Here is a 26923-nt window from a genome sequence, read left to right on the forward strand (position 1 = left end):
CTCAAACATTACTTTGACTGGGATTCAAAGAGTCAGCTGCACAGCTACTTATGGAACTATTTATGGAACTTCACACACCTCAAAATATATGGTGGGCTGCTTTTGAAATGTTGCAAGTTGTGCTATGGCACGGCATTCTGCTGTGCAAAGGGGAAAGTATCAAAAAAATCCCCCTGGATGTGCTTTTCACATACAGTGGTGCCTCGCAAGACGAAATTAATTCGTTCCGCAAGTCTCTTCGTCTTGCGAGTTTTTCGTCTTGCGATGCACGGTTTTCCATAGGAATGCATTGAAAATCAATTAATGCGTTCCTATGGAAAACGCCTTCCCCCGACCTCTTCTGGCGGGCGGCATTTTAAAATCGCCCGGGACAGCGGAGGACTTCTCCGCTGTCCGGGGCGATTTAAAAGCCCCTGGGAAGGCAGGCAGGGGGGACAAAGGCTTTCTCGCCCCGCCGCTCGGCTTCGGGACATCGTTCCGATGCCGGGCGGTGGGGGGAGGCGTTCCTGCCCCACCGCCCGGCATCGGGACGATGCCCCGAAGCCGGGCGGCTGGGGGAGGCGTTCCTGCCCCACCGCCCGGCATCGGGACGATGCCCCGAAGCCGGGCGGCTGGGGGAGGCGTTCCTGCCCCACCGCCCGGCATCGGGACGATGCCCCGAAGCCGGGCGGCTGGGGGAGGCATTCCTGCCCCGAAGCCGGGCGGCTGGGGGAGGCGTTCCTGCCCCACCGCCCGGCATCGGGACGATGCCCCGAAGCCGGGCGGCTGGGGGAGGCGTTCCTGCCCCACTGCCCGGCATCGGGACGATGCCCCGAAGCCGGGCGGCTGGGGGAGGCGTTCCTGCCCCACCGCCCGGCATCGGGACGATGCCCCTAAGCCGGGCGGCGGGGGGAGGCTTTCCCGCCCGGCCGCCCGGCTTCGGGACATCGTTCCGATGCCGGGCGGCTGGGGGAGGCGTTCCTGCCCCACCGCCCGGCATCGGGACGATGCCCCGAAGCCGGGCGGCTGGGGGAGGCGTTCCTGCCCCACCGCCCGGCATCGGGACGATGCCCCGAAGCCGGGCGGCTGGGGGAGGCGTTCCTGCCCCACCGCCCGGCATCGGGACGATGCCCCGAAGCCGGGCGGCTGGGGGAGGCGTTCCTGCCCCACCGCCCGGCATCGGGACGATGCCCCGAAGCCGGGCGGCTGGGGGAGGCGTTCCTGCCCCACCGCCCGGCATCGGGACGATGCCCCGAAGCTGGGCGGCTGGGGGAGGCGTTCCTGCCCCGAAGCCGGGCGGCGGGGGGAGGCTTTCCCGCCCGGCCGCCCGGCTTCGGGACATCGTTCCGATGCCGGGCGGCTGGGGGAGGCGTTCCTGCCCCACCGCCCGGCATCGGGACAATGCCCCGAAGCCGGGCGGCGGGGGGAGGCTTTCCTGCCCCGCCGCCCGGCATCGGGACGATGCCCCGATGCCGGGCGGCGGGGGGAGGCGTTCCTGCCCCACCGCCCGGCATCGGGACGATGCCCCGAAGCCGGGCGGCGGGGGGAGGCTTCAAAAGCCGTCCGGGGGCTTTTAAATCGCCCCGGACAGTCCCGGGGCGATTTAAAAGCCCCCGGTTAGGCAGGCAGGGGGGGCAAAAGTCTTTGCCCCCCCTGCCTGCCTTCAAAAGCCGTCCGGGATAGCGGGAAGCGCTTCCCTGCTATCCCGGACCGCTTTTAAAATGCTGGCGGTGGGGAGCAAAGCCTTTCGCCCCCGCCGGCCTTCCTGGACCTCTTCTGAAGTCCGGAGGGGGGGGGAAGGCTTTGCTCCCCACCGCCAGCATTTAAAAAAAGGTCCCCGAGATTTCCCTATGGGCTTTCGTCTTGCGATGCAAGCCCATAGGGAAAATCGTCTAGCGAAGCGTCGCAAAAACCGAAAAACCCTTTCGTCTTGCGGGTTTTTCCGTCTTGCGAGGCATTCGTCTTGCGGGGCACCACTGTAGTTCTTTGGATCCCTGCCTTGGTTCAGTTGTTGTTTTTAACACAACAACTGTCTAAGGTCTAACAGATGGCTGATTTATCTGGGGGGGACGACTGTTGCTTGCATGTATTCCTGATGTGCTTTTAGTGTATGGATAAGATAAGAGGTGGATAAGATAAATTTGGTTTTGTCACTGTAGCAAGGACCTCCATGAGATGCTTTCAAAGACAATGGAATATTTATTTATTTGAAGCATTTTTAACCTGCTGTTCATTCACCTTCTCCGTTTCTTCTCTTGTGTGGTTAGATCATGTTGGGCTTTGAGCGCCTGCAAGCCCTTTTCCGGAGCAGGCAGCTTGTGAAGCAATATGAGGCCGCCCGGGCAAGTGTGATTAAGTTCCAAGCTTTGTGTCGAGGTTACCTGATGCGCCAGAAAACAGCTGAGCAGCTGAAAGCTGTGTGTGTGATACAAGCTTATGCCAGAGGAATGTTTGCTCGTAGGAGCTTCCAGAGAATGAAGAGAGAGGTGGGTACAGTTGGATCATAATCAGCACATGATGCATCATAGTAGGAAAGCTTGACAGCAGCCAAATCCTGCGAATAGAGAGTTGGCCTAGCGATGATTTTAGTATCCTCAAGGTACAAAATAACTGAACACTACATAATCATTTAATCATGACCCCCTGCTTACTACAGTTGAGGGTGAGGTCTTGGAACTCTTGACAAGAACAGAATTATTTAAAATACATATCAATTCAATTTGTTTGTCTTCAGGGTTAGATATATTGGCCTCGTTCACATGTCACAAGCCATGGTTAAGAGACTTGTTTAGCTGCTCTTCACTGGAGCATGGAAGAAACAAACCACAATCTCTTGCCTTTGCTTTATGTCCTGAACTATGTTTTACTGCAACAAACTATGGTCAGTGAACCTTGGCTGCCGATCATGCCTTTTTGGGAGTGAAACAAGATGTAATCCTTGTTTTGGATGTATTGCAAATCCAGAGTACATGGTTTGTTTCCTCCCAGTACTAGCAGGGAGAAGTGAAAAAGTCCTCTTAGGCACAGTCACACTAACCATTAACTATGGTTTACCAGGATGTCACTGAATGAGTTTTGCCTTTAGCACTTGCAATAATTTGTTTTAAATCATTCACGGCCAAAATGTTATGTGATGATTTTAAAAGACATTAATTTTCCAAAATATTTTGGAGACCTCATAATCAAATGCAACTTTAAAATACAGAATGAAAGCTATTGATTTATAAGGACACCAGTATGGATACTTAAGGGACATGGGTGGCGCTGTGGGTTAAACCAACCAGAGCCTAGGACTTGCTGATCAGAAGGTCGGCGGTTTGAATCCCCGCGGCGGGGTGAGCTCCCGTTGCTCGATCCCTGCTCCTGCCAACCTAGCAGTTTGAAAGCACGAAGTGCAAGTAGATAAATAGGGACCGCTCCAGCGGGAAGGTAAACAGCGTTTCTGTGCGCTGCTCTGGTTCGCCAGAAGCGGCTTGGTCATGCTGGCCACATGACCTGAAAGCTGTACGCCGGCTCCCTCGGCCAATAAAGCAAGATGAGCGCCGCAACCCCAGAGTCAGCCATGACTGGACCTAATGGTCAGGGGCCCCTTTACCTTTACCTTTATAGATACTTAGTTTCTAACAGTAGTATTTACTAATTATAAAGGTGAAACTGGTGTTTTATTGCAGCGATACCTCGGTTGGTAGAGTATGATCTCATGATCATGAAGTTGAGCCCCACGTTGGGCAAAATATTCCTGCATTCCAGGGGTTGGACTAGATGATCCTCGTGGTTCCCTCCAACTCTACGATTCTTGATGCAATAATAGTGTATTCGTGGTGCATTTGTTCTGCTTTATTAGTTGCTCTGTGATGCTTCCCCACTGCTACCATATTATTGCTGTCTGGAGAGGATATAGCTCAACAAAAGCAGAACAAAAATAAACGAGAATGTTCCTGGTGTAAAAAGTTACAGGATTTCAGCAGGAAGGTACTGGGTATGCCCTGAATGGAAATGAAGCAGTGTGACCAGCCCCAAACTTTTCCAGGTGCAAAGAGTATTGAAATTGAGATCACATGTGGCTCCCCCACAAGATCATGAGCACTAATCATCATGAGCACTAATCATCATGGATGCATATAATAGAAAGGCTGTCTGGAAGGGGGCCCCAGCCACAGTGAGACCTTTGCCCTTGCTATATGCAAATGTTAGGCTGGGAATCATTTGGAAACGAGGGAGTGCAAAGTGATAAACCTGGCTAAAGACAACAATAGTAAGTTTCTGTTACCCGCAGCAGCAACTCAAACTGGAAGCCAGACAGCTACGCTTCAAGGAAGATAAGCATCTCCTTCCAATAACTGGAGCAAAGAAAGCAAGGGAAGAAGCGCTTAGAATAGAAAAGGTAGGTTCTCTCGGCCGCCGGGCTCTCATGTATGATGGCATTCAGGCAGAAGAAACTCCCACAGAAGAAATGTGTGCTTCCACAGCAGGTCACATACAGTGATGCAAGTGGACACATTTCCAAAGCAGAAAGACATGCATGTTGATGGAGAGTTCTGTCTGTGCAGAAATATTAGGAAAGTTCATCATACACAACAAATGTCCTCCCATCTGTACCTGTTGTCACTACTTTGCCATTTGTGAAAGTGAAGTTCATTTCACGCATGTGTTATGGTTCTATACCAGGTTGGGGGGGGGGGAACCTTTGCCTGCCTGGTGTTGCTGAACTACATCTTCCATCATCCCTGATGGCCATGGTTGCTGGAGCTTATAGGAGTAGTAGTTTATCAACATCTAGAGGGTTAAAGGTGCCCCACACCTTTCCTTATAAGGTCATCTGATTTTTTAAAGTCAGAAGTAGCCAGGCAAATTGGGACGTGGGTGGTGCTGTGGGTTAAACCACAGAGCCTAGGACTTGCCGATCAGAAGGTCAGCGGTTCGAATCCCCGCGACGGGGTGAGCTCCTGTTGCTTGGTCCCTGCTCCTGCCAACCTAGCAGTTTGAAAGCACGTCAAAGTGCAAGTAGATAAATAGGTACTGCTCCAGCGGGAAGGTAAAGGCGTTTCCGTGCGCTGCTCTGGTTCACCAGAAGCGGCTTAGTCATGCTGGCCACATGACCTGGAAGCTGTATGCCTGCTCCCTCGGCCAGTAAAGCGAGATGAGCGCTGCAACCCCAGAGTCGGTCACGACTGGACCTAATGGTCAGGGCTCCCTTTACCTTTACTAGCCAGGCAAATTATTTTCACCATGAAATCTTCTTGTTCCCTATACGTATTTGAAAATGAAATAATTTGCTTGGAATCCAAGAGCATATGCTGGGTCTCAGCAAGCTTAGTTCCAGCATGTTATATTGAAATACTTTATTGTCACTTGTACAATTTGTATACAGTGAGATTACACAGTTAATTGTATATAATTATATACTGTATGTGGTCAGATATCTACTACTTAGATCTGCTTTACCAAGATACCACTGTGCCTGTCCCTGGAAATCTAAAACTAGGTGACAGAAATTAGGCTTATAAGGAATGGATTGCTTACAGAATTAGATGAGATTTAGAAACATTTGAAAATATCTGGTCCATTTTTGTATGCTCTGAGTAGCTGGCATACTTTGCTCCTGAGAATTCCCATATGCATTCTAGTAACTTACTTTGTAAACCTGTTTGTCCTCCTGGCCATGGAAAGCCAAACTTGCACTTTGTGCCTATGAGGATTTGGCATGTGTTCAGATTTTCATTCCCCCAAGTTCCTAGTGCTGGCTACATGGATTCATATAACTTATCCACAGGAGCAGCTGGAAAAGGATGCTGAGAAGCTAAGGAAATATGATGCTGTTGACGACAAACATGAAGCAATATATGATGTCATCAGTGACCAGGAAATGGTGGACAGAGTATTTGGTTTCTTACCTTCTTTAATCGGAGGCCAAGAAGGACAGGCTCCTCTGGGCTTTGAGGTAAGCAGCTGTAAAGTCTGTATTGCATAGGCCTGTTCACCCCCAGGGGGAAAACAGCATATGAAGTGGCCACCTGGAGATATTATCTCCCAGCACAATTCAAAGTTTTGGTGCTGACCTTTAATGCCCTAAAAGGCCTCGGTCCAGTATACCTGAAGGAGCATCTCCACCCTCATCGTTCTGCCCAGACACTGAGGTCTAGTGCCGAGGCTCTTCTGGCTGTTCCCTCGCTGCGAGAAGCCAAGTTACAGGGAACCAGGCAGAGGGCCTTCTCAGTAGTGGCACCGCCCTGTGGAACACCCTCCCACCAGATGTCAAAGAGAAGAACTACCAGACTTTTAGAAGACATCTGAAGGCAGCCCTGTTTAGGGAAACTTTTAATGTTTAACAGACCACTGTATTTTAATACTTTGTTGGAAGCCGCCCAGAGTGGCTGGGGAAACCCAGCCAGATGGGCGGGGTATAAATAATAAAATATTTATTATTATTATGAAGGTGTCCACTACGCACACCTTAAAATGATGCTTATTAATAGCCGACATTGACACAGTTTTGTAGAGTGTCTTTGCTAAAAGGCAGGGTACAAATGCCTCAGACAAGCAAACAGCCTTGCTGGAGCCTCTGTATAAGAAGAGCCCTGCTGGGTCACACCAGAGGTCCATCTAGCTCAGCCCAGCATCCTGTTCTTGCAGTGGCCAACCAGATGCATGTGGGGAGCTCACAGTCAGGACATAAATGCAGCAACGCTCTCTGACTCATGTTCTCCAAACACTGCCTCTGATCCCAGAGGTAATGTAGCCATCAGGACTAGTAAGCACTGATGTTTCTGTGATTCTTTGCCCTGCAGGACTTAGAGACAAAGACACAAATGTACAAGCTGAATGAGGTGGACCTGGATATGATCCCAATGGCCATGGAGCTGGAGGAAGAGGAAGAGGAGACGAGTGGTCTTGCAGAATATTCATTCCCAAAATTTGCAGCCACTTACTTCCAAGGTTCCTCTACACATACGCACATTCGACGGCCGCTGCGCCACCCATTGCTCTACCATGAGGAGAAGGATGATATTCTGGTAGTGTAACTCTTCTTCGCTGTGCTGCTTAAGTTCTGCTGACAACACTAGGAGCACCCTAGATCTTATTCTTTTCCCCCCTTAGTTTTCTGCAGGCCACAAAATGCTGTTCTAGAAATAAAATAGAAAGAACACCGATGCTAGAATGCAAGATTTAGGTTGTGTATACACCATACATTTAAAGGATGTTCTCCCCCTTATTACCCTGGGAATTGTAGTTTACCCCTCACAGAGCTATAATTCCCAGCACCCGTAACAAACAATAGTTCCCAGGATCCTTTGGGAAGGCACATGCTTTAAATGTATGGTGTGTATGCAGCCTTCGTCAATACAACTGCTAGACTAATTGATTTACAATATATTTGTTCAGTTAAAAGCAAAAACCTAATTTACTGGGAAGCAATTTTTAAAGAACTTTTTTTAAAACACAGGTACTTTAAAAAATACCACCGTCTCTCGCATGTGGGAGGGAATGCTTTATGCAGTCGTTATCTAAAAACAAAGGGAGAATATGTATTTATTCATATGCAGATTTAATAAAATAAGTTTATAAGATTGACTAAGGTTTACTGAATCTGTTTACAATCCTCCATAAAAGAAACTATCATATTGTGTCTCAACACAGGGCAAACTAACAAGCTGGTTTTACAATATTAGCAAAAGCCAGTACCAACTACAGACTGAACTGCTGCTGCCATAGCTACTGCTACTATTGCAGATTATATCACAAAGTTGTTATGGTTTCAGTACAGGCACACAGAACCTCACAAACTTCTGTGGGAATTAAGTGCATCGGTAAAATATGTGACACGTTAGTTTTACCATTACTATGCAAAATTATCTCATTGTGTGTCCTATCTGTATTAGGCATCTCTAGCCGTTTGGACCACCATCTTGCAGTTCATGGGTGACTTACCAGAGCTAGGAAAAAACACCAACAGCAAGAGCAGCTCTGAAGTGACTCAGGTCTATCTTACCTTTGGCAAGAAAAACCAGCTGCAGCCCACAGGCAACTATAGTCCCGATGTGGTAAGACGAAGGCATTGTTTTTCACAGCTATAATCTTACGAAAATTAGATCACTCCCCTTGAAGTATTTGCATCTTAACCTTTTCGCCTGTGCTGTTCTCCCCCAGAAAATTGTTATTTGCCCCCAGAGGTACTACTGTATTTGCAGTGGCATCTTTGGGGTGGGGAAAGATCTCAGAGGGGGAAAGTCAGTGTATAGGAAGGATGACCTTTTACCCCACCCCAAGTGTTGCAAACCTGGCCTGGCCTGAGGGACTCTCACAACTGTTTTATAAAACGAAAAAAGCATGCTAAGTTACAAATGCATGTTGAGCTTGACCTTGATAATTGGAGGCTAGAGGTCTGCATTTTAATTTGCTACATTCAAGAACTGAAGCAGACCTCCCCAAACTCCCAAGCTGTATGTGGGGCTGTCACAGCTGGGCTGTGGGGAGCAGCCTGAGGTGAGCTGGGAGAGCAGGGATGGGGAGTAAGTCCAGACGAAAGGAGAAACTAGGAGGCAGGACTTAAAAGCAACCAAAGGATACAGGCACACAGCATTGCTTGGGAAAACCATGTTGCTCATGGAAGACCTAATAAGAAAGGGGAAATCTCTTACAGTTCTTCCTTTCCTAGAGGATCTGATGACCCACCTAGATGATAGGGATGTCTACCCAGAACGGGGAGATGCTAAATGGCCTTCATGTAGGTGCAACACACCAGGCAGCTGTAGACTAGAGCCAAATCTCCTAATTCAAACCCATGCAACTCCTGCCAGTAACACACTCACCAAGAATGCTTGATAATTATCCTGATTTTGCAGCCATCACAGAGATGCAAAGCCAAGAGGGTCATTAAGTGCTATATTAATATAACTGGTACAGTGTGTATGGACCAGGGGGTCTGCGTTTGATTGGCCAAGATGAAAGGAATTTTGCAGATGGTTGTTCCATGTTGTAGCTGGATTCTGGGGCTTAATTGTTAATTTCCTGCAATTAGTCCTTGCAGACTTGAATTGGTATAATTAATGAGGACAGGCTAGTTGTCTATGATTGGACCATTGTTAATTGTAACCCATTTTGGTTTGGAAGAAAACTGGGTCATAGTTCATTAGTACTCTGTTGTGTGAAAAGAAAGTCCTACATTCCATCTACATTACTCAGTACATGATTTATAGTGCTGGGAGGCGGAGATAGTCTAGTGTGTTGATTCTTTTTTAAAAATAAAAATCTGCAAAGTACTTGGCAAGACCCTTGTCTCGCTTCTGACTACAGTGAAAGCAGAGTTCGGGTTTCAGAAAAAGTGGTTTCAGAAAATCCTTGGCTAAGCTGGAGAACAACCTGGCTCTGCTCCTCAAAGTGTTTTCTTCAACCAAATGTTTAATATGAAAATTTCCCAACATTCTAGAAAGTGTTTTTGATTCCAGGTGATCTGCTGGTGAATTTATTGGAGCCTGGCTGTCCTATGCATGCCTAAAAGCTCCACATGCTCCCATAGCATCTTTTCTCTCCACTTCTTTGTGTGATTACCTGTGCCTTATGAAGAACTTGTTAAATCCGAAAGTTTGCAATAGTCTGATATGTCATCCACATGTGTCTTTCATACTGTGGAATCCAGAATCACCAGTATAACATATACTGTGGACAACAAATCATTCTTCTTTTGCATCAGAATTCCTGCATGTACTACTTGACTGGAAAGTTCTCAGGAAACAGTGCTTGAGACTGTAGAGAATATTTTCCCTTAATTTAGCCGTTGCCACTGACTTTTGAGGATCAAAGTTCATAATGAACATTTCTGTCTTAGAGGGACAACAGGAAGGACAAGTTTTCCAATGTCATTTCATCTGTGAAACTAACACGCAACTCCAAGCTGACTGGAAAGGTAGGCTATGTTTTGACATTGGATTTGAACAGTGCTATTTTTACAGAAAAAGAGGTGCCAGAACTCACCACGAATGCTTCCCTTGTTCTCTTAAAATAGCAATAGTGTCCACCTGAGAGGTGCCGGAACTGAGTTCTGATGAGTTCCAGCTGGGGAAAAAGCCCTGGGATTGAACTACATTGTTTAATAATAAGTACTCTGGGCAACAGTAATTTAATAGAAAAATTGCATATGAAAACATGTCCATTCTGAAAGCACGGGGAGCTGGTGCTTTGAGTCAAGTGACCAGACTTGATGTTAAACGAAAAAAGAAATGTTTGTAAGAGTAGGACAATTTGGTTGCTTGCACAGAACTCAAAAGACAAAAAGGACCACAACCCCCTTGCTGAACACTATAAAGAAGGCACAAAGACAATAGAGCATGGGTAGGCAAACTAAGGCCTGGGGGCTGAATCCAGCCCAATCACCTTCTCGATCTGGCCCGCGGACGGTCCGGGGATCAGCATGTTTTTACTTGAGTAGAATGTGTCCTTTTATTTAAAATGCATCTCAGGGCTATTTTGGGGGCATAGGAATTCGTTCACCCCCCCCCAAATATAGTCTGTCTCCCCACAAGGTCTGAGGGACAATGGACTGGCCCCCTGCTGAAAAAGTTTGCTGACCCCTGCAATAGGTGGTGGGAGGATTATGTCTCAAGAATTAAAAGGAAATGAAGGCTGCAGGACCAAGTCCCACCAAACACATTTTTTTTGCGCTGATCCTCTGATCAGCAATAAATATGACTGGACAGATTAATTTACTTCCAAATAAGCATTCATAGTGCATCAGTTTTAATTAAGAATTAAGAACGTAAGACAAGTCCTGTGAGAGCAAACAGGGGCCCATCTAGTCTAGCATCTTGTTCTCACAGTGACCAGCCAGATGTGTATGAGAAGCTCACAACAGAACCTGAGCATAATAGCATTTCTTGCAGTTTCCAGAAACTGGTATTCAGAAGCATACTGAATGCAGCTAGTAGCCATTGATAGCCATATCCATGAATTTGTCTAATCCTTTTAAAGCCATCCAAGTTGGTGGTCATCACTGCCTCTAGTTTAACAATGCACTGTGTAAAGAAGCACTTTATTTTGTCTATCCTGAATCTTCAGTCATTCACTGAACATTGAGTTGAATCTTTAAATCCCTAAATGGCTTGGAGGCAGGATCACTTCCTTCTATATGATCTTCATCAGAGGCCCTCAACCAGGTTCCCGTCTAGTGAAATGAGTCAGATTATGTCAATTGGGATAGCTCAGTTGGTAAAGCACATGACTCTTAATCTGAGGGCCTGTGGGTTCAAGCCCCACATTCCTGCATTGCCTGGGTTTGGGGTACATGACCTTGGTGGTACTTTCCAACTCTACAATTCTATGATTATTAGAGAGAGGACTTTTTAAGTGGTGGCACCCTGGTTATGAAATGCTCTCCCCGGAAAGACTCATCCATCGCTTGCATTAGGATCTCTCCAGTGGCTGGTTAAGCCCCCTTCTTTCCCTTTCAGGTTATTTAATAATTAAGATTAAATGTATTTTAGTTTTTAAAACTCCTGTGTTTCCCCCCTTGCTATCCCCCCTTCTATTGGTTTTGTATGTTTTTGTGCTACTTTTTGTTTTGGTGCTTACTTCTGTATTTGGTTGTTTTCATTCATGATTCAATGTCTGAACTGCCCAAAGATCATGGCTAATGGAGAGGTATATAAATGACAAAATAAAATGAGGGGGAGTACCATAGCTCCGTGGCAGAGCATCTGTTTTTGATGGCCCCAGGTTCAATTCTGGACATCTCCAGGTAGGGATGGGAATGCCCCAGACTGAAACTCTGGAGAGTTGCTGATATTCAGTGCAGACAAGACTGAGCCAGATGGACTGACAGTCTAAGACAACTTCCTATGCTCCTATATGTGAATAAAATTAAAATTAACTATATATAGGAGATTTGTGTATGTGTGAGTGTAGAGGCAAGGGGATCGTTCCATAGAAGAGAATGTTATCAGTTATATGTAACAATTTCCTATCCCAGAATTAAGTGTATTTATTGAAAATAACCTTTCAGGCAAGAGGTGGAAAATGGTTTCCTGCTTCATTTTAGGTGGCCAACCAGCTGAGCAATGGGGAAGATATGTTTCGGGAGGAAAGCACCGTGTCTGAGGGACCTATGTCTAATCTTGAGAAAGTGCACTTCATTATTGGCAATGCTATCCAGCGTCCTGCCATCAGGTATTATATATTAAGGGGCAGCTTACATTTTCAGATTACAGTGGTACCTCAAGTTACAAACACCTCAGCTTACAAACGCTTCAGGTTACAAACTCCACTAACCTGGAAGAGTTACCTCGAGTTGAGAACTTTGCCCCAGGATGAGAATGGAAATCGTGTGTGGCAGCGCAGCGGCAGCAAGAGGCCCCATTAGTGAAAGCACGCCTCTAGTTAGGAACAGTTTCAGGTTAAGAACAGACCTCCAAAACAAATTAGGTTCGTAACTAGAGGTACCACTGTACAGAGTATATCCAAATGACCTGGTAGAAAAGCCCGGGTTCATCTTAACTTCATCCATTTTTTAACATTCTGTATATCTGGTATATTAACTAGGCCAACATTTGTGGGTCTGTGGCCATTTGCAAACTGAGATGGGCACCACATGCAGAACACCAGCTTTTTTTTAATTGGTGACAATGGGATGCTTCTTTCCAGCCTAATTTCAGCAAGGAGAGGGGTGGGAGCAAGGACCCTGTGGGTGCCAGGAAAGCCCTCTGCAAGGCCTATGGGTGCCACATTGGCAACCCCTGAATTAGGCATTCTTGGAAGAACAAGAATGAAGTAGAAGTGTAGCATAGGTAGGGCTCATATGTGGGATACGAGGGCCTTTGCCTCAGGCAGCAAAATGTGTTGAGCCAGTCCTGCATATAGCCCTTAGAAAAATGTATTAAAAATTGTGTAGATCTCTACCAGATTGAGCATAAGGTACCTAGGTGCAGCATTTCTTACAAAACAAAAAGCACAATGTAATCAAACAGACTTCAAGTACACCCACTTGTAGCAGGGAAATTGTACATGGATCTGTTTAGCAAAAAGTCTGTCACTGGGGATGAGGATTATTTTGCTAATTAGTCTTCTTTCACAGGGATGAAATTTACTGTCAGATCTGCAAGCAACTCAGTGAGAATAAAAACCAAACCAGTTATCTGAGAGGTTGGATTCTGCTGTCTCTCTGTCTTAGTTCCTTCTGTCCTTCAGACAAGTTTGTGAAGGTAGTTATTGTGCGGGGTTTTGTTTTTTTTACAGTATGTTGGAATCTAGAATATCAAGAATGTACCGGATTGTGTCTGTGATAGGTGTGCATAGAGAGGGGAAAGTGCCTAAGACAAAAGCCCACAGCTACTGCCCCTCACAACCACCTTCCGCTGCCCTCACCCTCATGGTGCCTCCCCACCTCCTCCTCTCCTCTTTTCTCTTCTCTTCTCTTCTCTTCTCTCCCCACACTCTGTCTCCTTCCACCACTTCACCATCTTGAGATGCTGTTACCCTAAAATAACCTCATTGGCAACGCTAAGATCCTGGCATAGGTGCCAACTCCCTGGGGCCCTGGGTGCCCAAGTACCCACAAAATTCCCCATGAAGGGACCGGGCACCCACAACTTTCGGTGCCAGGGCCATGCACGTTGCATGACACCCATGGCCCCAGCCCCCAGGCACCCATGGTCACAGGGCCAAGCTGGCACTCCTGGATCCTGGTGCCATCTTGGGGCTTCTTTCCTGGCAACCACAGAAGAGGGGATGAATGAGGAGGAGGCAGTGGAGATGGTGGTTGTGGCAGTGTAGGGTAGGTAGAAATTCCTCCTTTCACATTAACAACCCTAGAAAACAAAATGTCACTTCCCTTGAGGTCAAGGAGTATCAAAAAATATCATGTTGTTTGGGAAATGATATTCAAAACCCAGAAAGAGAAGAGGTGTAAACCATGAGTAAATATTTTCACAAGTTCTACATACCTGTATTAGATGGTTAATAAGGATTTGGGGATATTCTTTGCTTTCTAATACTGTGGTCTGCTTTATACTTCCAGTACCTACTGAATTTCATCCAGGGTGGACCAACATTATATGTCCCATACTGTGCTGAAAGACTGAAGCGCACATATATGAATGGAACACGATCTGACCCACCTAGTTGGCTGGAGCTGCAGGTAACCATCATTTTATCCTTTTCCCACATTCATTAATCTTGCTGGGTTGTAACAGAAGGCAGTTAACCTCCTTAAGGGGTCTGTGCGTTTTACTGCTTTCTGCACTAGTCTGTCTGGAATTGATTCCTTCTGTTCACTTACTCTTTAGACAAAGGCTAAAGTGATAGTTTTGATTCCTACTGATGACAGATGATACAGAAGGAACGGGACAGAGTGCAAGCTAAGAAATGACCAGAGCAGTCTAATCAGCTGGAACAGCAGCACAATAGGCATCTGCACTTGCGGAAATAGGGCAACTATTGAATTCAGGGCTTTTAAAAAAGTTTTTTTTCTGAGTTTTGGGGGGAAATGTGAAAAGCGGAACAAGGAAAATTTGAGAGGGAGACCTGTCTTGTTCATGATGTCATACAGATGCACGTTAAAAAGTGAGTGAGGAAAGTGTGGCTTTGTCAGAGAAAGTGTCCAGTGTGGAAGCAGTGGATTCCATTGGCAGATTGTTGCAGTAGATGGTTTGTGTCTTGTCTCCTTTGCTTGTTTTTCCAGTTCTGATAGATGGCAAAAACATATAATTTTTCAATAAAACGCGATTGCAGCAACAACCTTCCTAGTGTGGATAGGCAACATACTGCTGAGTCTCGTGCCGCCCCCCCCCCCCCGCATGCTCCCCAGCCACTGAACAGCGTCTTTTGGTTGTCCCAGTACCAATTTCCATTCCTGTGGCAGGAGTGGCGAGTCTTTAAGTATTCATTTATTCTCTTTTTGTCCTTGGAGTTTGGCCATGAGGAAGTGCATTTCTGGTGAATATGCTATCTTGCTATGTAGAATCTCAGTTTTTATTGTGAAATTCAGCACTGATATTTTGCTCTTAAAATGAATACTTGTAATTAAACCCCAACTCCACCTGCAAGAACAATGAAGGCAGTTAAGATAAGCTATTCAAGGGACAATTAAGGCAGTATATATTACTAATCCTATATCCAGGATCATGGGGAAGATTTTTAAAAAATTAATATTGGAAAGGATCTTTGCTGGCCACAAGCAAGAGCACTGCTGAATTAAGTGGTGTGCTGAACTTTCATTATTAAACACTTCCAGTTAATTGCAGAGAAGCAATGTGCCTGCAGTACTAAAGGGCTTAGTAGAAGAAGCCTGAATGTTACTACATAGGTAATTACTTTCGTCTAATAGCATCTAGAAGAGTCAGGTTTCTCCCCTTTATCTGAAAGGTGGATATTTGTGTAACGATTTAAGATTCTCATTATAGCTGCAATATAGAGCAAGTGTGGAGAAAGTTGCTGTGTGACTCTGTCCCTGTGTTTCTTTGGCTTTCAGGCAACAAAGAATAAGAAGCCGATTACACTTAGTGTGACCCTGATGAATGGCAGCAGCATCACAGTCTCGGCAGATTCAGCCTCCATTGCAAAGGAAATTTGCCAGCGTGTTGCTGAGAAAACTAACCTGAAGGATACATTTGGTTTCTCTCTCTATATTGCATTGTATGACAAGGTGAAAGAACATAGCATGTGGGGTGAAATCTGCCAAAATGCATTAGGGCGTGGGGGGCATCTACACAACTCTTTTAAATTTCAGTTATGTTTTGTGTGTGGGTGGCGGGGCGGGGCGGGGGAGAGGGCTCTTTGCCATCAGTGTAGCCCAACTCTTCACATGTGAAAATGCAATTTCCCATATTCTAAGCCTGATTGTTTGCCATCTTCCCACATACCGTATTTTTCGGCCCATAGGGCGCACCTAGTTTTTTGGGGGGGGAAATAAAGGGGGGGAATTATTTTTCCCCCCCAGGCGCTTGGCTGGGGCGGGGGAAGCCCGAGTTTCCCCCAGCCCCAGCCCCCAGAACAGGCAGCTCTCCGCAAGCCCCAGAAAAAAAGCACTGGTTAAAACAGAAACAACAAAACAATAGCCTCGCATCCCACAAACACATATAAAAGGCTGTAGAATGTTATTCAGCCCAAGGCCTAGTTGAAGAGGAACATTTTTGTCTGGCACCTAAAGATATATACAGTGGTACCTGGGGTTACATACACTTCAGGTTACAGACTCCACTAACCCAGAAATAGTATCTCAGGTTAAGAACTTTGCTTCAAGATGAGAACAGAAATCGTGCAGCGGTGGCACAGCAGCAGCAGGAGGTGGCCCCATTAGCTAAAGTGGTACCTCAGGTTAAGAACAGTTTCAGGTTAAGAACGAAGCTCTGGAACAAATTAAGTTCTTAACCTGAGGTACCACTGTATAATGAAGGTGCCAGGCGAACCTCCCTGGGGACAGCATTCCACAAGCCACCTCAGAAAAGGCCTGCTCTCAAGTTGCCGCCTTCTGTACCTCTTGTGCAGGAGGAAGGGTATCAGATGGTGATTGTAGGGTCTGGGCATATGGGGAGAAGGCTGCCTTACACCATGCTGCTAATTAATTATCCTGGTGAAATATAACTTACTGTGTAATTTTCACTCACAACTTATCCCCTTACATGAGATGACTTGGGGGCATTTTCCCGAGATTATTAGACTATCCATTAAGGAAAACAACCTCATTTATCTCTGAAATGGGTGATGTTGATGTTGTTAGGCTTGGTCGCTTGGTGGCGAACGGGAACACATAATGGATGCCATTTCCCAGTGTGAACAAATGGAAAAGGAGAAGGGTGGCCACGAACGACACACTCCCTGGCGTCTGTACTTCAGGAAAGAGGTCTTCACTCCCTGGCACAACTCTAAGGAAGATCCTGTCAGCACTGAGCTCATCTATCATCAAATCATCCGTGGCATTCGATATGGAGAATACCGCTGTGAGAAGGTGGGTTTTTAATTCACTAATACATGGAGTCCAAAGGCACTTTGGGAAATGGATTGATTTGGGTATACATAATCAGTCTTCCCAGCGGTGTTTCTTTGACAAAATGGATCTTTCCTTACTGTTTCAATATTCTATTCAATGCCATTAGTGCAATTCATTCTTCTGTATATGTGTGTTATACAAACCTCTGGATCAAACCTGCTTGGGAGAAGATGAATATCTAATTTGTCTAGCCTGGGCAATGACTGACATTAGGTTAAAGCCTCTTCTAGCAAATCACCAAACCTGATTAATTGTCATAGGAAGAGGACTTGGTGGAGATAGGAGCCAAATATTGCTACGTCCAGTTTGGAGAGTCCATCCAAAATGAGTTGGTTCAAAACATGCTCCAGGAGTGTATCCCAGCAAAGCTGCTGAAGTCTAAATCCAAGGAGAAGTGGGTGAGCCTCATCACATATGCTCACGCTAAGGTAAGAACACCCAGGGGTACATACTGGGACTAACATAACCCATAGCTTCTATCTTACATAACTTTGTTTTATAATGCATTTGTCCTCCTGTGCTTTCTTCTGGAACAGAAAATAAGTGTCCTAGAGGAGTGTGGCAGAGGAAAAGAGGACCAATATATTTGCCCCCTATGGTTTACTAAGGAGGATTGAGCGGGGTGGCCCACTGAATGAAATTATGACAATTGAGAGGTTTCAACAAGTTGACAAATTGTGTATGGGCCTGACAGGGGTGACGGATTGCTAATGGTGCACCCTGTTTCTTTCACTTCACTGAGCATTCGCTGCTGCTGCTGCTGATTTCCCTCTTACCTCTTCTGTTCTCCTGCAGCTTTTCTCTTTCCCTTTGCCCTTCCCCCTCTGCGTTGGTGGCAATAGCAGCTGATGTGAACAGTCTTTGAAACACTTGGGGAGAACTGACGGTCGTCTTTCAGTATTTTATCCTCGGTGGATGTTCACCAGGAAATCCCCTGTATCGCCTATGCGTTGCAGAGCATTTGGAGGAATTCAGCAAACATGAATTCCAAACTGGACTCACTTGATCCATACCTTCCAGGCTGAAATATGGATTGGACATGGGTCCGCTTGAGAATCTACACTCGGTCCACATTCCATGATCAGGTGGTCAAGCATCCCAGAGTCTCTAAGAGCAGTGATGACATGCATGCCCATGGAAATATCCACGTTCCTGCACATCTGCAATTCCTCTTGAGAGCAGAAGTGCATCGTCAGTACCTGTTTTCCCAAGGGAATTGCAGTCTTATTTGTATATGTGGCTGCAGCTGTTGCTAAGTCAAAAGGAGACAGCTCATATCTAGCCTTTGGCAGCTTGGAGGTATTTAAAGATAGCTCTGCCACTTCAAAGGATTTTAAAGTATTTCTAAATCTGTGGGCTTGAATAGAGTTTTGAGGGTTTTCCCCATAAAAGTCTACATAGACACAGAAGAGAGATGGCTGTCACTGAAGGGAAATCTGGAAGGGAGCAGACTTAGTCACCTCTCCATCTCTATGTTGCAGGCCCCTTATACCCAGGACCGACTTCCCCCTCAGAACGTGAAGGAGCAGCTGGTGGATTTTGCCCGCTTTCAGTGGCCTCTGCTCTTTTCTAGATTCTTTGAGGTCACCAAATTTTCAGGTAATGTCAACCCCTTTTGTGTGGGTGAGGGTACAGAGGGGAGGAACATCTGAGGTAAGAAAAGGTCACCACACTACCTTTTTAAAAATTGTGTTTACAGGGCCAAGTCTGCCCAAGAACCATTTCATAGTGGCAATTAATTGGAAAGGGATCTGCTTCCTAGATGAGTCAGAAAAGAGACTTCTAGACCTGTCTTTCCCAGAAATCACTGGCATCCACACAAACAGGTAAGTCTGCTGGGACACCGTGGGCCCATGAGAGTGTAGGTACTGCATCCTCACCGACATTCTGTACAATATTTGAAATGCATTTCATCATCGCAGGACCCTCTTGGGAAACTTTGGAATAAGTGCACATTCTGATCGTAGGAAGCTTGAGAAATAATCCCTTATTGACCATGCAAGGAAAGGTCAAGAACTGAGTGGGAGACAGTGCTAGAAGTCTTCCATTGTCAGTGGGATTGTGAACTTGGGGTTCAAAAACACCATGCAGGGGCTGGCACTCCACTGGGACTATTGCAGTGAGGCAGGTGACATGACAGAGTGCTCCCTCATAGCAGAGCAGCAGAGTCTCTTCTTGGAACTCTCAAGAAACCAAAGGGTGCTCAGCTCCTACCTCCTCTTCATATCATTGGCCACATTTGATTCTTCTGTCTTCCTTCCTCGGCAATTATGCTGGGGGAGGTTTTATGCAGGAAGCTGCCTTACACTGAGCCAGATCACTGGTCCACCTAGCTCAGTACTGCCTACAGTGGCTTAGCAGTAGCTCTCCCAAGATTTCAGAGTGTTCTTTCCTAGTCCTGTCAGACTCTGCTGCTGAACTATGGCCCTTCCCCAAAGTTTTAAAAAGCATCCTCTTCTTCAAGGAGCAGGTGTGGAGTTCTGTTTACTCAGAGTATGAAATTTTATATCTTCTCACTGTTCCCTTATAGCACTGTGCTTCCTGTTCCCCCTTTGTTTGAGAATGAGTCTTGCAGGATAAGATGTCTCTCCAAGGAGACATGGAAGGGCTGAATGTACAAATTTGACCTCCCACTAGGAGTTGGTGATTCTGTTCTAGCTTTGGAAAACATCAGGTCTCGTCCTTCCCACCCCTTGCTTTTTGATCCATGTTAAGAGACTCTACTGTATCTTTGAATTAATGGATTTGAGGACATTTGGACTCTTATTCTGAAGGCTGTAGGTAGATGTAGAGCTTTGTTTTCCTGCATCTCCCAGAGTAAGTAACAAATTACTTCTGTGTTTCACAGGGCAGTCAAGGCATTCGGACAAAGTTGCACCCTCAACACCTTGCGTGCTGAAGAGTTTGTCTTGACATCGGCCAACAGCGTTGTCATTGCTGAGCTGGTGGTTATGTTCCTGCAAGGACTGAAAGAGAGGTCACAGTATGCTGTGGCAATGCAAGAAAACAAGCAGCAAGGTAACTTAGGGTGCTTTGAGATGGAGAAGTTTCCAAGGGTCAGGTTACACTGAATCAGTGTGTCCAATGGAGGGCTGGTTTGGGCTTCTCTCTCTGCTGATAGATGTCAGGTGCAGATTATGACTTTCCCATCAGCTGCTGGTGTGGTCCCATCCAAACTTGTGTGCATCATTTGTCTCCTCTTAGTGAAAGATGTCATTGAACTGTTTACCAAAATGAGGCAGCATTCCTGGCTCGTAAACAGCAAATCGCCTAGCTTTACACCCAGCTCTTGATGAGGATGGACTTTTGCTATTAGAAGAACTGAGGGCAAATTTTCCTCGTCTTTCCTGCAGTCTGAGTTCAAATGCTTCAGCTTCTCTGCCTTCTTTTAAGGAAAAACATGTTCTTGATTTATTAAACACAATTAAATACCACTTGATTCTAATAAATACTCTTAAGTGGAAAGTGTTGAGAGATCCAGTCACAAATCTCCCACATCCCCTGAGGTGGCATGAGAAATTGTCAGTGAGAAACGTGAGCAGAAACAGGTAATGATGTAGCAGAAGAATGGAACAAAAACTAGATGGGTCACTGAGGTAAAAACAAGATTGGGAAAGAAGGGAAACTGTACACACCACACATTTAAAGCACACACCCCACCCCACCCCAAAAAGAACCCTTGGTAAGAGTGCAGGAAATTGTAGCTTTGTGTGGCTTAAACTACAGTCTAGAGGATTCTTTGGAGCAGGATGTGTCTGCTTTAAGTGTATGGTATGTACACAGCCTTATGAGCACAAAACACAATTTGACATTCCTTATTTATTTATTGTTAAATTTATATACCACCCTTCACCCGAAGATCTTAGGCAGTTCACAAGATAAACAAATGTGATTTGCTGTTCATGGCAAGTTACTCTCATGGCTCACTTGTCACATGCTTGATACAAACCAGAGGTACCAGCTTCTGATGGAGAATGAGGGGCCAACATCGAAGGACCTGGGGGCACAGAGGAACATGTCGGCAGCATGTCTTCCATGGCCAGCAGCTCCTTCCCCTCTGTGGCAGGAGGAGGAGGAGGAGAAGGAGGAGCTGGCTATTGAAGCTGCACTGTGCTCAGCTCCACACTTGGCCTCCTCCACAGAGGGCAGGTCTCTCCCCCTCCAAAAAATATCACAGGGGGACCAAAAGGGCTCAGCTTCTAGAAAGTGGCCCCCCTGATACAAACTCAGATATCAATATTTGCACAAAATGGCTGCATAACCGATCCCGCATAACCGATCATGTGAGAAAATATGAGGACTCATGGCTTGGTCTAACTCTGAACCCCCCCCCCCCCCGATTTTCTCTCTGATGTGCAATGGCTGGACAGCATTACTGCAGTTCTCTCTTTTTTTGCTTCCCAGATGACTCCACAATTCTGGCCTTTAAGAAGGGGGATTTGCTGATTTTAGCCAAGGACAGAGGACTAGAAAAAAGCCAAGGCAGGGTGCATGCCCGTGGCAGAAGACTGGAAGGAAGCCAAGGCTGGATCTATGCTCAGAATGAGCGAACTGGTAAATCTGGGCTTGTGTCACAAGATGCAATCTACGTCATCCCCACCGTTACGAAACCTTCTAGTCAATTACTGGTAAGGATAACCAAGATAAATGGCTTCCATCCCATCTCTGCTCACATCATCATCATATTTTTAAAGCACATATTCCCCTTCCAAAAAGAGTCCTGGGAACTTTAGGTTGCTAAGGGTGCTGGGAATTGTAGTTCTGTGAACTACAGTTTGCAGGATTCTTCAGGGGAGCCATGTGCATTAAATGTATGGCATGGATATGACCTCTATTAAGGTAACATGCTGAAACTCACAAAAAAATCCGTAGAGAGTGTTTCAGAGGAATGGAAGAAAATAGCTGTACTGAACAAGGGCTTGCTGGAGCCTTGGGGAAATTGTCAAAGCTAACTCTGATCCTGTTTTAGAGCTTGAGTAGAAATCAGGCTTCCTCTTGAATTCCTAAATCTTTTGCAGAGCATGCTCAGAATTTTCACATGCTTATTAAAACTAAAACTGAGACCAGAACATTGGAAGTTATTCCCCCATAAAGGGGAACTTTTGATCTGCTGTGGACTGTAATTATTATTGAAGCACTTTAAATTGCATTTTTAACATTGTTCTCTGTTTTGAGTACAGTTACAGATAGGTAGCCGTGTTGGTCTGCCATAGTCAAAACAAAAAATATTCCTTCCAGTAGCACCTTAAAGACCAACTAAGTTAGTTCTTGGTATGCACACAAAAGCTCATACCAAGAACTAACTTAGTTGGTCTTTAAGGTGCTACTGGAAGGAATATTTTTTGTTTTGAGTACAGTATTTGTTTCAATTAGCAGTTTCATGCGAGTTTCAAGTACATCGAAGCAGCAACAGTAGTTCCAGTTATACATTGACTTGATTTCTGGATTTGACATTGTGCTCTCTTGGGGCCTCTTCTAATGCAATGCTTGTCCCTGTGGGAATTCTTTGGGAACTATTCCCCTCATTAAGGGAAATGTTGGCAGGCCTGGTAGTCCTTCCTTGCTCTGAAGAAGTGTCTGTAAGCAGACCTGGCAGGAAATGAGTATCCTGCCCACAAATCTTTCCTGAAGCATCAGCACGGGTGGTCGGTGTCTGACATCTTGGCAAGGAGCCTGTAGCCTTCAAGGGGCTGTGTCTTTTCAGAGCCTGCTGATGATGTCGCCTGAACAACGGAGGTTGGCGTCACTGAATTCTCGCACAGAGGAGCATGAGGAAGAAGAAGCAAAAGTGAAGCCATATACTCTGGAAGAATTCTCCTACGAGCACTTCAGGTATATCTATTCCTGTGCCTTGCAGCTTCCTATTCAGTTTCTCCCAGAGCCTCTTACTTCCTGAAAGTCATGCTGCTTTTTCAACCAACAGTTGCATGTTATTGCGCTTAAACCCGTTTTAGTTATTCATTCCACTCCATCTTCCACGTGATGGAAATGACTCCTCTTGCTGTTCCTTATCTGCAGTGAAGCAGAGGACACAGTGAAGGTCGACCACTCCTCTGCTGATGGGCACTGAGATACTGTTCCAGCCAGGATTTTCCCCATATTCAAATGCAAATCAGAGTTGGCACCAATCTTCATTTGGCAACATAGAAAAAAGGGGCCTAATCTTCAGAAGTGTAAGAGAAACAATGGAAACCTCCTCCCCTTGGGTCTAGTTAGCTCCTGCAAGGGTCATAATTTGGCCTGTGAGGCTGTTTCTCTATGCCCCCCTTAAGCCATATGTGTCATCTGGTGTGGCTGCATTCATGAGCTCAACATGCTCAACATGCACTCCCAACTGTTCCAAGGCAAGCAGAAGTCACTCTTAATACTCTTCAGTTGATTGGTGCCAATAGGAAGCGCTGCTGGGATCAACTGCACTAGGGAGCTGCCTATCAGGAACTCCCTTGTTCAGCAGATGGCGCTGTCAAGAGTGTGGGGGGGGGCACCTGGCCCATTGGCCGGGTCCAGTCCCCCATCTCTGTGCTAGAGGGTGACCTGTTCAGTACTGGTAAATGTTAGCAGGTGCAGGGAATTTTAGGTTGGCTCCATGCCAGGCAGGGTACAGCCATAATCCTAGCTTTTTCGCAGGTGTATTACCCCTGCTTACTGGGGTAAGCATTCTGCACAAGCTGCAATTTCCAAACAGTCTTAAAAGGCAGCCCCATGTACTGCACTGCAGCAATCCAAGCTTGAGGTTACCAGAGCAAAGAATACTGCTGCCAGGTTATACCTGTCCAGATAGATTTTCTCTGTTACATTTTTTATCCTATCCCAAGCAAATGTTAAGTCCAAATGGCAGTGCTTTAAGAAAATGTTCTTTTGTTTTCCCAGAGTTCCTGAAAAGGAGTCCATCAGCAAGGCGGTCTTACACAAGTCCCGTGGGCGGAGTCACCTATGGGCTCACTCTAGGGAACCCCTAAAACAGCCTTTGCTGAAGAAGGTGTGCACCAACTCTGACCTCTGGGACTTTGCTTGCCAGTCCTTCATTGATATCCTTTATGCTGGTGATAGGGTTGCATACCACCCCAATTTCCAAGTGGTGCCATATTCCAGGGTTCATGTTTCCTTTGGAAATGAGGCACAGCAGAGACTGTGGTGTCCTTATGATAAATGGTTCATACTATATACAATCTGAGCCTATGATGGAGGGGTTCATAGCATTCACACCCCCAAAAGAGAAGTCACAGAAGGCAGTGCTAATTGGTAAGGTGACCTGTTAATTGCTTTTGCTAGGCAGCACAGCCTAATTGTCACCGGAGGGCTCAGTCACTAGGAGTTCTCTGAAAAAGGAGAGGTGCTTGAAATTGCACATCACCTCTGCAAACTTTTCCTTACCTCTTTGCTCACCTATCATGAGATACATGGGAGACTACCCCTCAAAGCAGGAGAGGTCCCCTGCGGAGCTCACCGACCAGATATTTGTAGTGGCAATTCAGGAGGAAGTTCTGCGCGATGAGATCTACTGTCAGATCATGAAGCAGCTGACAGAGAACACCAACAGGTACCAAGGGCCAGACCTTTCCAACCATCTCTTACAGGGCAGTTCCTTTTTATATCAATGTACCGTATTTCTTGGCCATTGTCAGAAAAGGAACTTACTGAGCTTTTAGCACTTCGGAGGTATCTGGCTTCCAGAATCTCCAAATCCAGCAGTGGAAGCCATTTCCACCCCTATGGTGACAATGGAGGGGGTGGGTCACAAAGAAGCCAGCTTGGATGGATAGTTTCCTAAGTCTCAAGAGCTGTTGGGTTAAGTAAATAAAATATATTAATGTTTCTAAGTAATTATTATTATTTCCCTCAAAACTACAGGTACAGCCTGAACAGTGGTTGGCAATTACTCTGGCTCTGCACAGGCCTTTTCCCTCCTAGTAAATCCCTGCTGAGTCACGCTCAGAAATTTATGGAGACTCGTCTGAAGGAGAACCTGGCTGTGGACTGCAGGCGTAGGATGCAAAGGGTGATGAGGTACAGAGGCTTTATCAATCCTTTGAGAAGGTTTTGTGTCCTCTGTCCCTAAGGTAACAGCAGAGTCCCACCTTCTACAAGGTGGCAGGAAATGTAAAACATATACAGTAAAGCATATGCAACATGTAACCTAATGTACAAAAGAAGTTGAAAGGGACTAACCTTCCTTCCATGCCAGGAGAGATTGATAGCATGACAGATGTGGGCATAATGCAGGTGTGCTCAAGACATACACACATTTCTCTTTTCTGCAGAACTCACAGGCAGCTCCCTCTGAATAGCAGGTGATGCCGGAGGGCTCTTGCTTTAGTGGGGTTCATTTTAGATTCAAAATAATTACATTTAAGGAATGAGAGCCCTGTGGTTTCTATGACAGTTTGGTTCCTCAGCTGAAGCCTCATCACAAATCCTATACTTGAAGCAACAGGTACCTCAGAGCCCTGTGCCTGTCTTAGGGTGCAGCCCTTAGTAGGAGGAAGAACTTGGGGTAAGAGAGGAGCCATCTAGGAGCACAAAAATTCATGTCAGGGTAGCTGTTACTCTTCCATCAGAAGCCTCTGTTTCCTGCTCTCTTAATAGCTGTTTAGTGGCTTAACTTGAGGAATGGCCCTGGCTCAGTAGTAGAGCTCTTGTTTTGCATGCAAAGGTCTCCAGATTCTCCAGCATCTCCAGGTAGAGCTGCGAAAAATTCTCTGCCTGAAACCTTGGAGAGCTGTTGCCAGTCAGTGTAGACAGGATTGAACAAGGTGGACCAATTTTTGGACTTGGCATAAGGCTGAGTTGCAATAGACGGATGGCAGCTGCCCATGAACAAATGCCCAGCTCTGAGATTTCTACCTGCAATGCTATTTTCCAGGAGTGGCTGTCGGAAGTGGGCCCCACACAGCGTGGAAGTGGAGGCGATCCAGAAGAATATCACAAAGATTTCCCACAAGGTTTACTTTCCAAATGATACAGAGCAGGTGAGGCCAACTCTGCGATCTACCCGTATCTGTTAAATGTATTGGAAGGTTGTTCTTTGTATTGTAAAGGTAAAGGTAAAGGGGCCCCTGACTGACTCTGGGGTTGCGGTGCTCATCTCGCTTTATTGGCTGAAGGAGCCGGTGTACAGCTTCTGGGTCATGTGGCAAGCATGACTAAGCCACTTCTGGCGAACCAGAGCAGCGCACGAAAACGCCGTTTACCTTCCTGCCAGAGCGGTACCTAGTTATCTACTTGCACTTTGACGTGCTTTCGAACTGCTAGGTGGGCAGTAGCAGGGACCGAGCAACGGGAGCTCACCCTGTCACGGGGATTCGAACCACCAACCTTCTGATTGGCAAGTTCTAGGCTCTGTGGTTTAACCCACAGCGCCACCTGCATCCCAGATTGTACAGTTACATACAATCTAATAGACTTGATACTGCAGAAAAAGGGGACATGGGGGGGGGGGGAATGAATACAGTAAGCCCGCACCTTGCATGGGAGTTACATTTTGGGGAATCACACCTAAAGCCAAAATCGCATTATCATCAAAACCCATTTGGGTCAATGGTGGGAGGGTTGCCAAGGTTATTTTTCCTGGAGCCCGGCCCCTTTTTCACCCTTGTCAGGTGCATAAAGCTGAATGTGCACAGGCTAAATGAGTATAGGTTGTGGGCTTACTGTTCGTATTAGCAAATTCAGGTACCATTCCTTAATAATGTTTCATAACTGGCATGGCCACTTATTCAGGCATCTGTCTGAACACATGGGCTGCTCACTGGCAGTGGAAGAGAAGTGCAGGGTGAGCGCATCGCCCCTGGCAGCGCGATCCTGGTGTGGTGTCATCACAGCTGCCCCCCCGCCTGCGCTGAGCGCCATGCCCCCACAGGCGGCGTGCCACGCCCCAGGATGCGTACCAGCACCCCGCCTGCTCTCTGCCCCCCCCCCGGTGCTGGAGCATGAAGCTCCGCCACTGGGGCTGCTTATATTTATATGTTT

At 46.3% G+C, this 26923-nt stretch overlaps 1 protein-coding gene across 3 annotated transcripts in view; it reads left to right on the forward strand.

Annotated features, from left to right (window-relative positions):
* Positions 1–26923, forward strand: part of MYO7B (myosin VIIB) — a 59125-nt gene that overhangs the window by 22772 nt on the left and 9430 nt on the right. For 2 of the 3 annotated variants that reach the window (XM_081911936.1, XM_081911938.1), the window contains 21 exons: positions 2247–2465; positions 4256–4363; positions 5753–5920; positions 6768–6992; positions 7860–8021; positions 9806–9883; positions 12011–12138; positions 13043–13169; positions 13985–14104; positions 15437–15610; positions 16685–16912; positions 17215–17382; positions 18436–18553; positions 18654–18780; positions 19803–19972; positions 21359–21582; positions 22659–22786; positions 23825–23982; positions 24341–24494; positions 24806–24961; positions 25818–25923. In XM_081911936.1, the coding sequence (XP_081768062.1) occupies positions 2247–2465; positions 4256–4363; positions 5753–5920; positions 6768–6992; positions 7860–8021; positions 9806–9883; positions 12011–12138; positions 13043–13169; positions 13985–14104; positions 15437–15610; positions 16685–16912; positions 17215–17382; positions 18436–18553; positions 18654–18780; positions 19803–19972; positions 21359–21582; positions 22659–22786; positions 23825–23982; positions 24341–24494; positions 24806–24961; positions 25818–25923 (3246 nt within the window). The remainder of the gene's footprint in view (positions 1–2246; positions 2466–4255; positions 4364–5752; positions 5921–6767; positions 6993–7859; positions 8022–9805; positions 9884–12010; positions 12139–13042; positions 13170–13984; positions 14105–15436; positions 15611–16684; positions 16913–17214; positions 17383–18435; positions 18554–18653; positions 18781–19802; positions 19973–21358; positions 21583–22658; positions 22787–23824; positions 23983–24340; positions 24495–24805; positions 24962–25817; positions 25924–26923) is intronic. The other variant, XM_081911937.1, reaches the window with a different exon arrangement.

This window comes from Podarcis melisellensis (assembly GCF_964234715.1).
Source record: "Podarcis melisellensis genome assembly, chromosome: 5".
NCBI lineage: Eukaryota > Metazoa > Chordata > Lepidosauria > Squamata > Lacertidae > Podarcis > Podarcis melisellensis.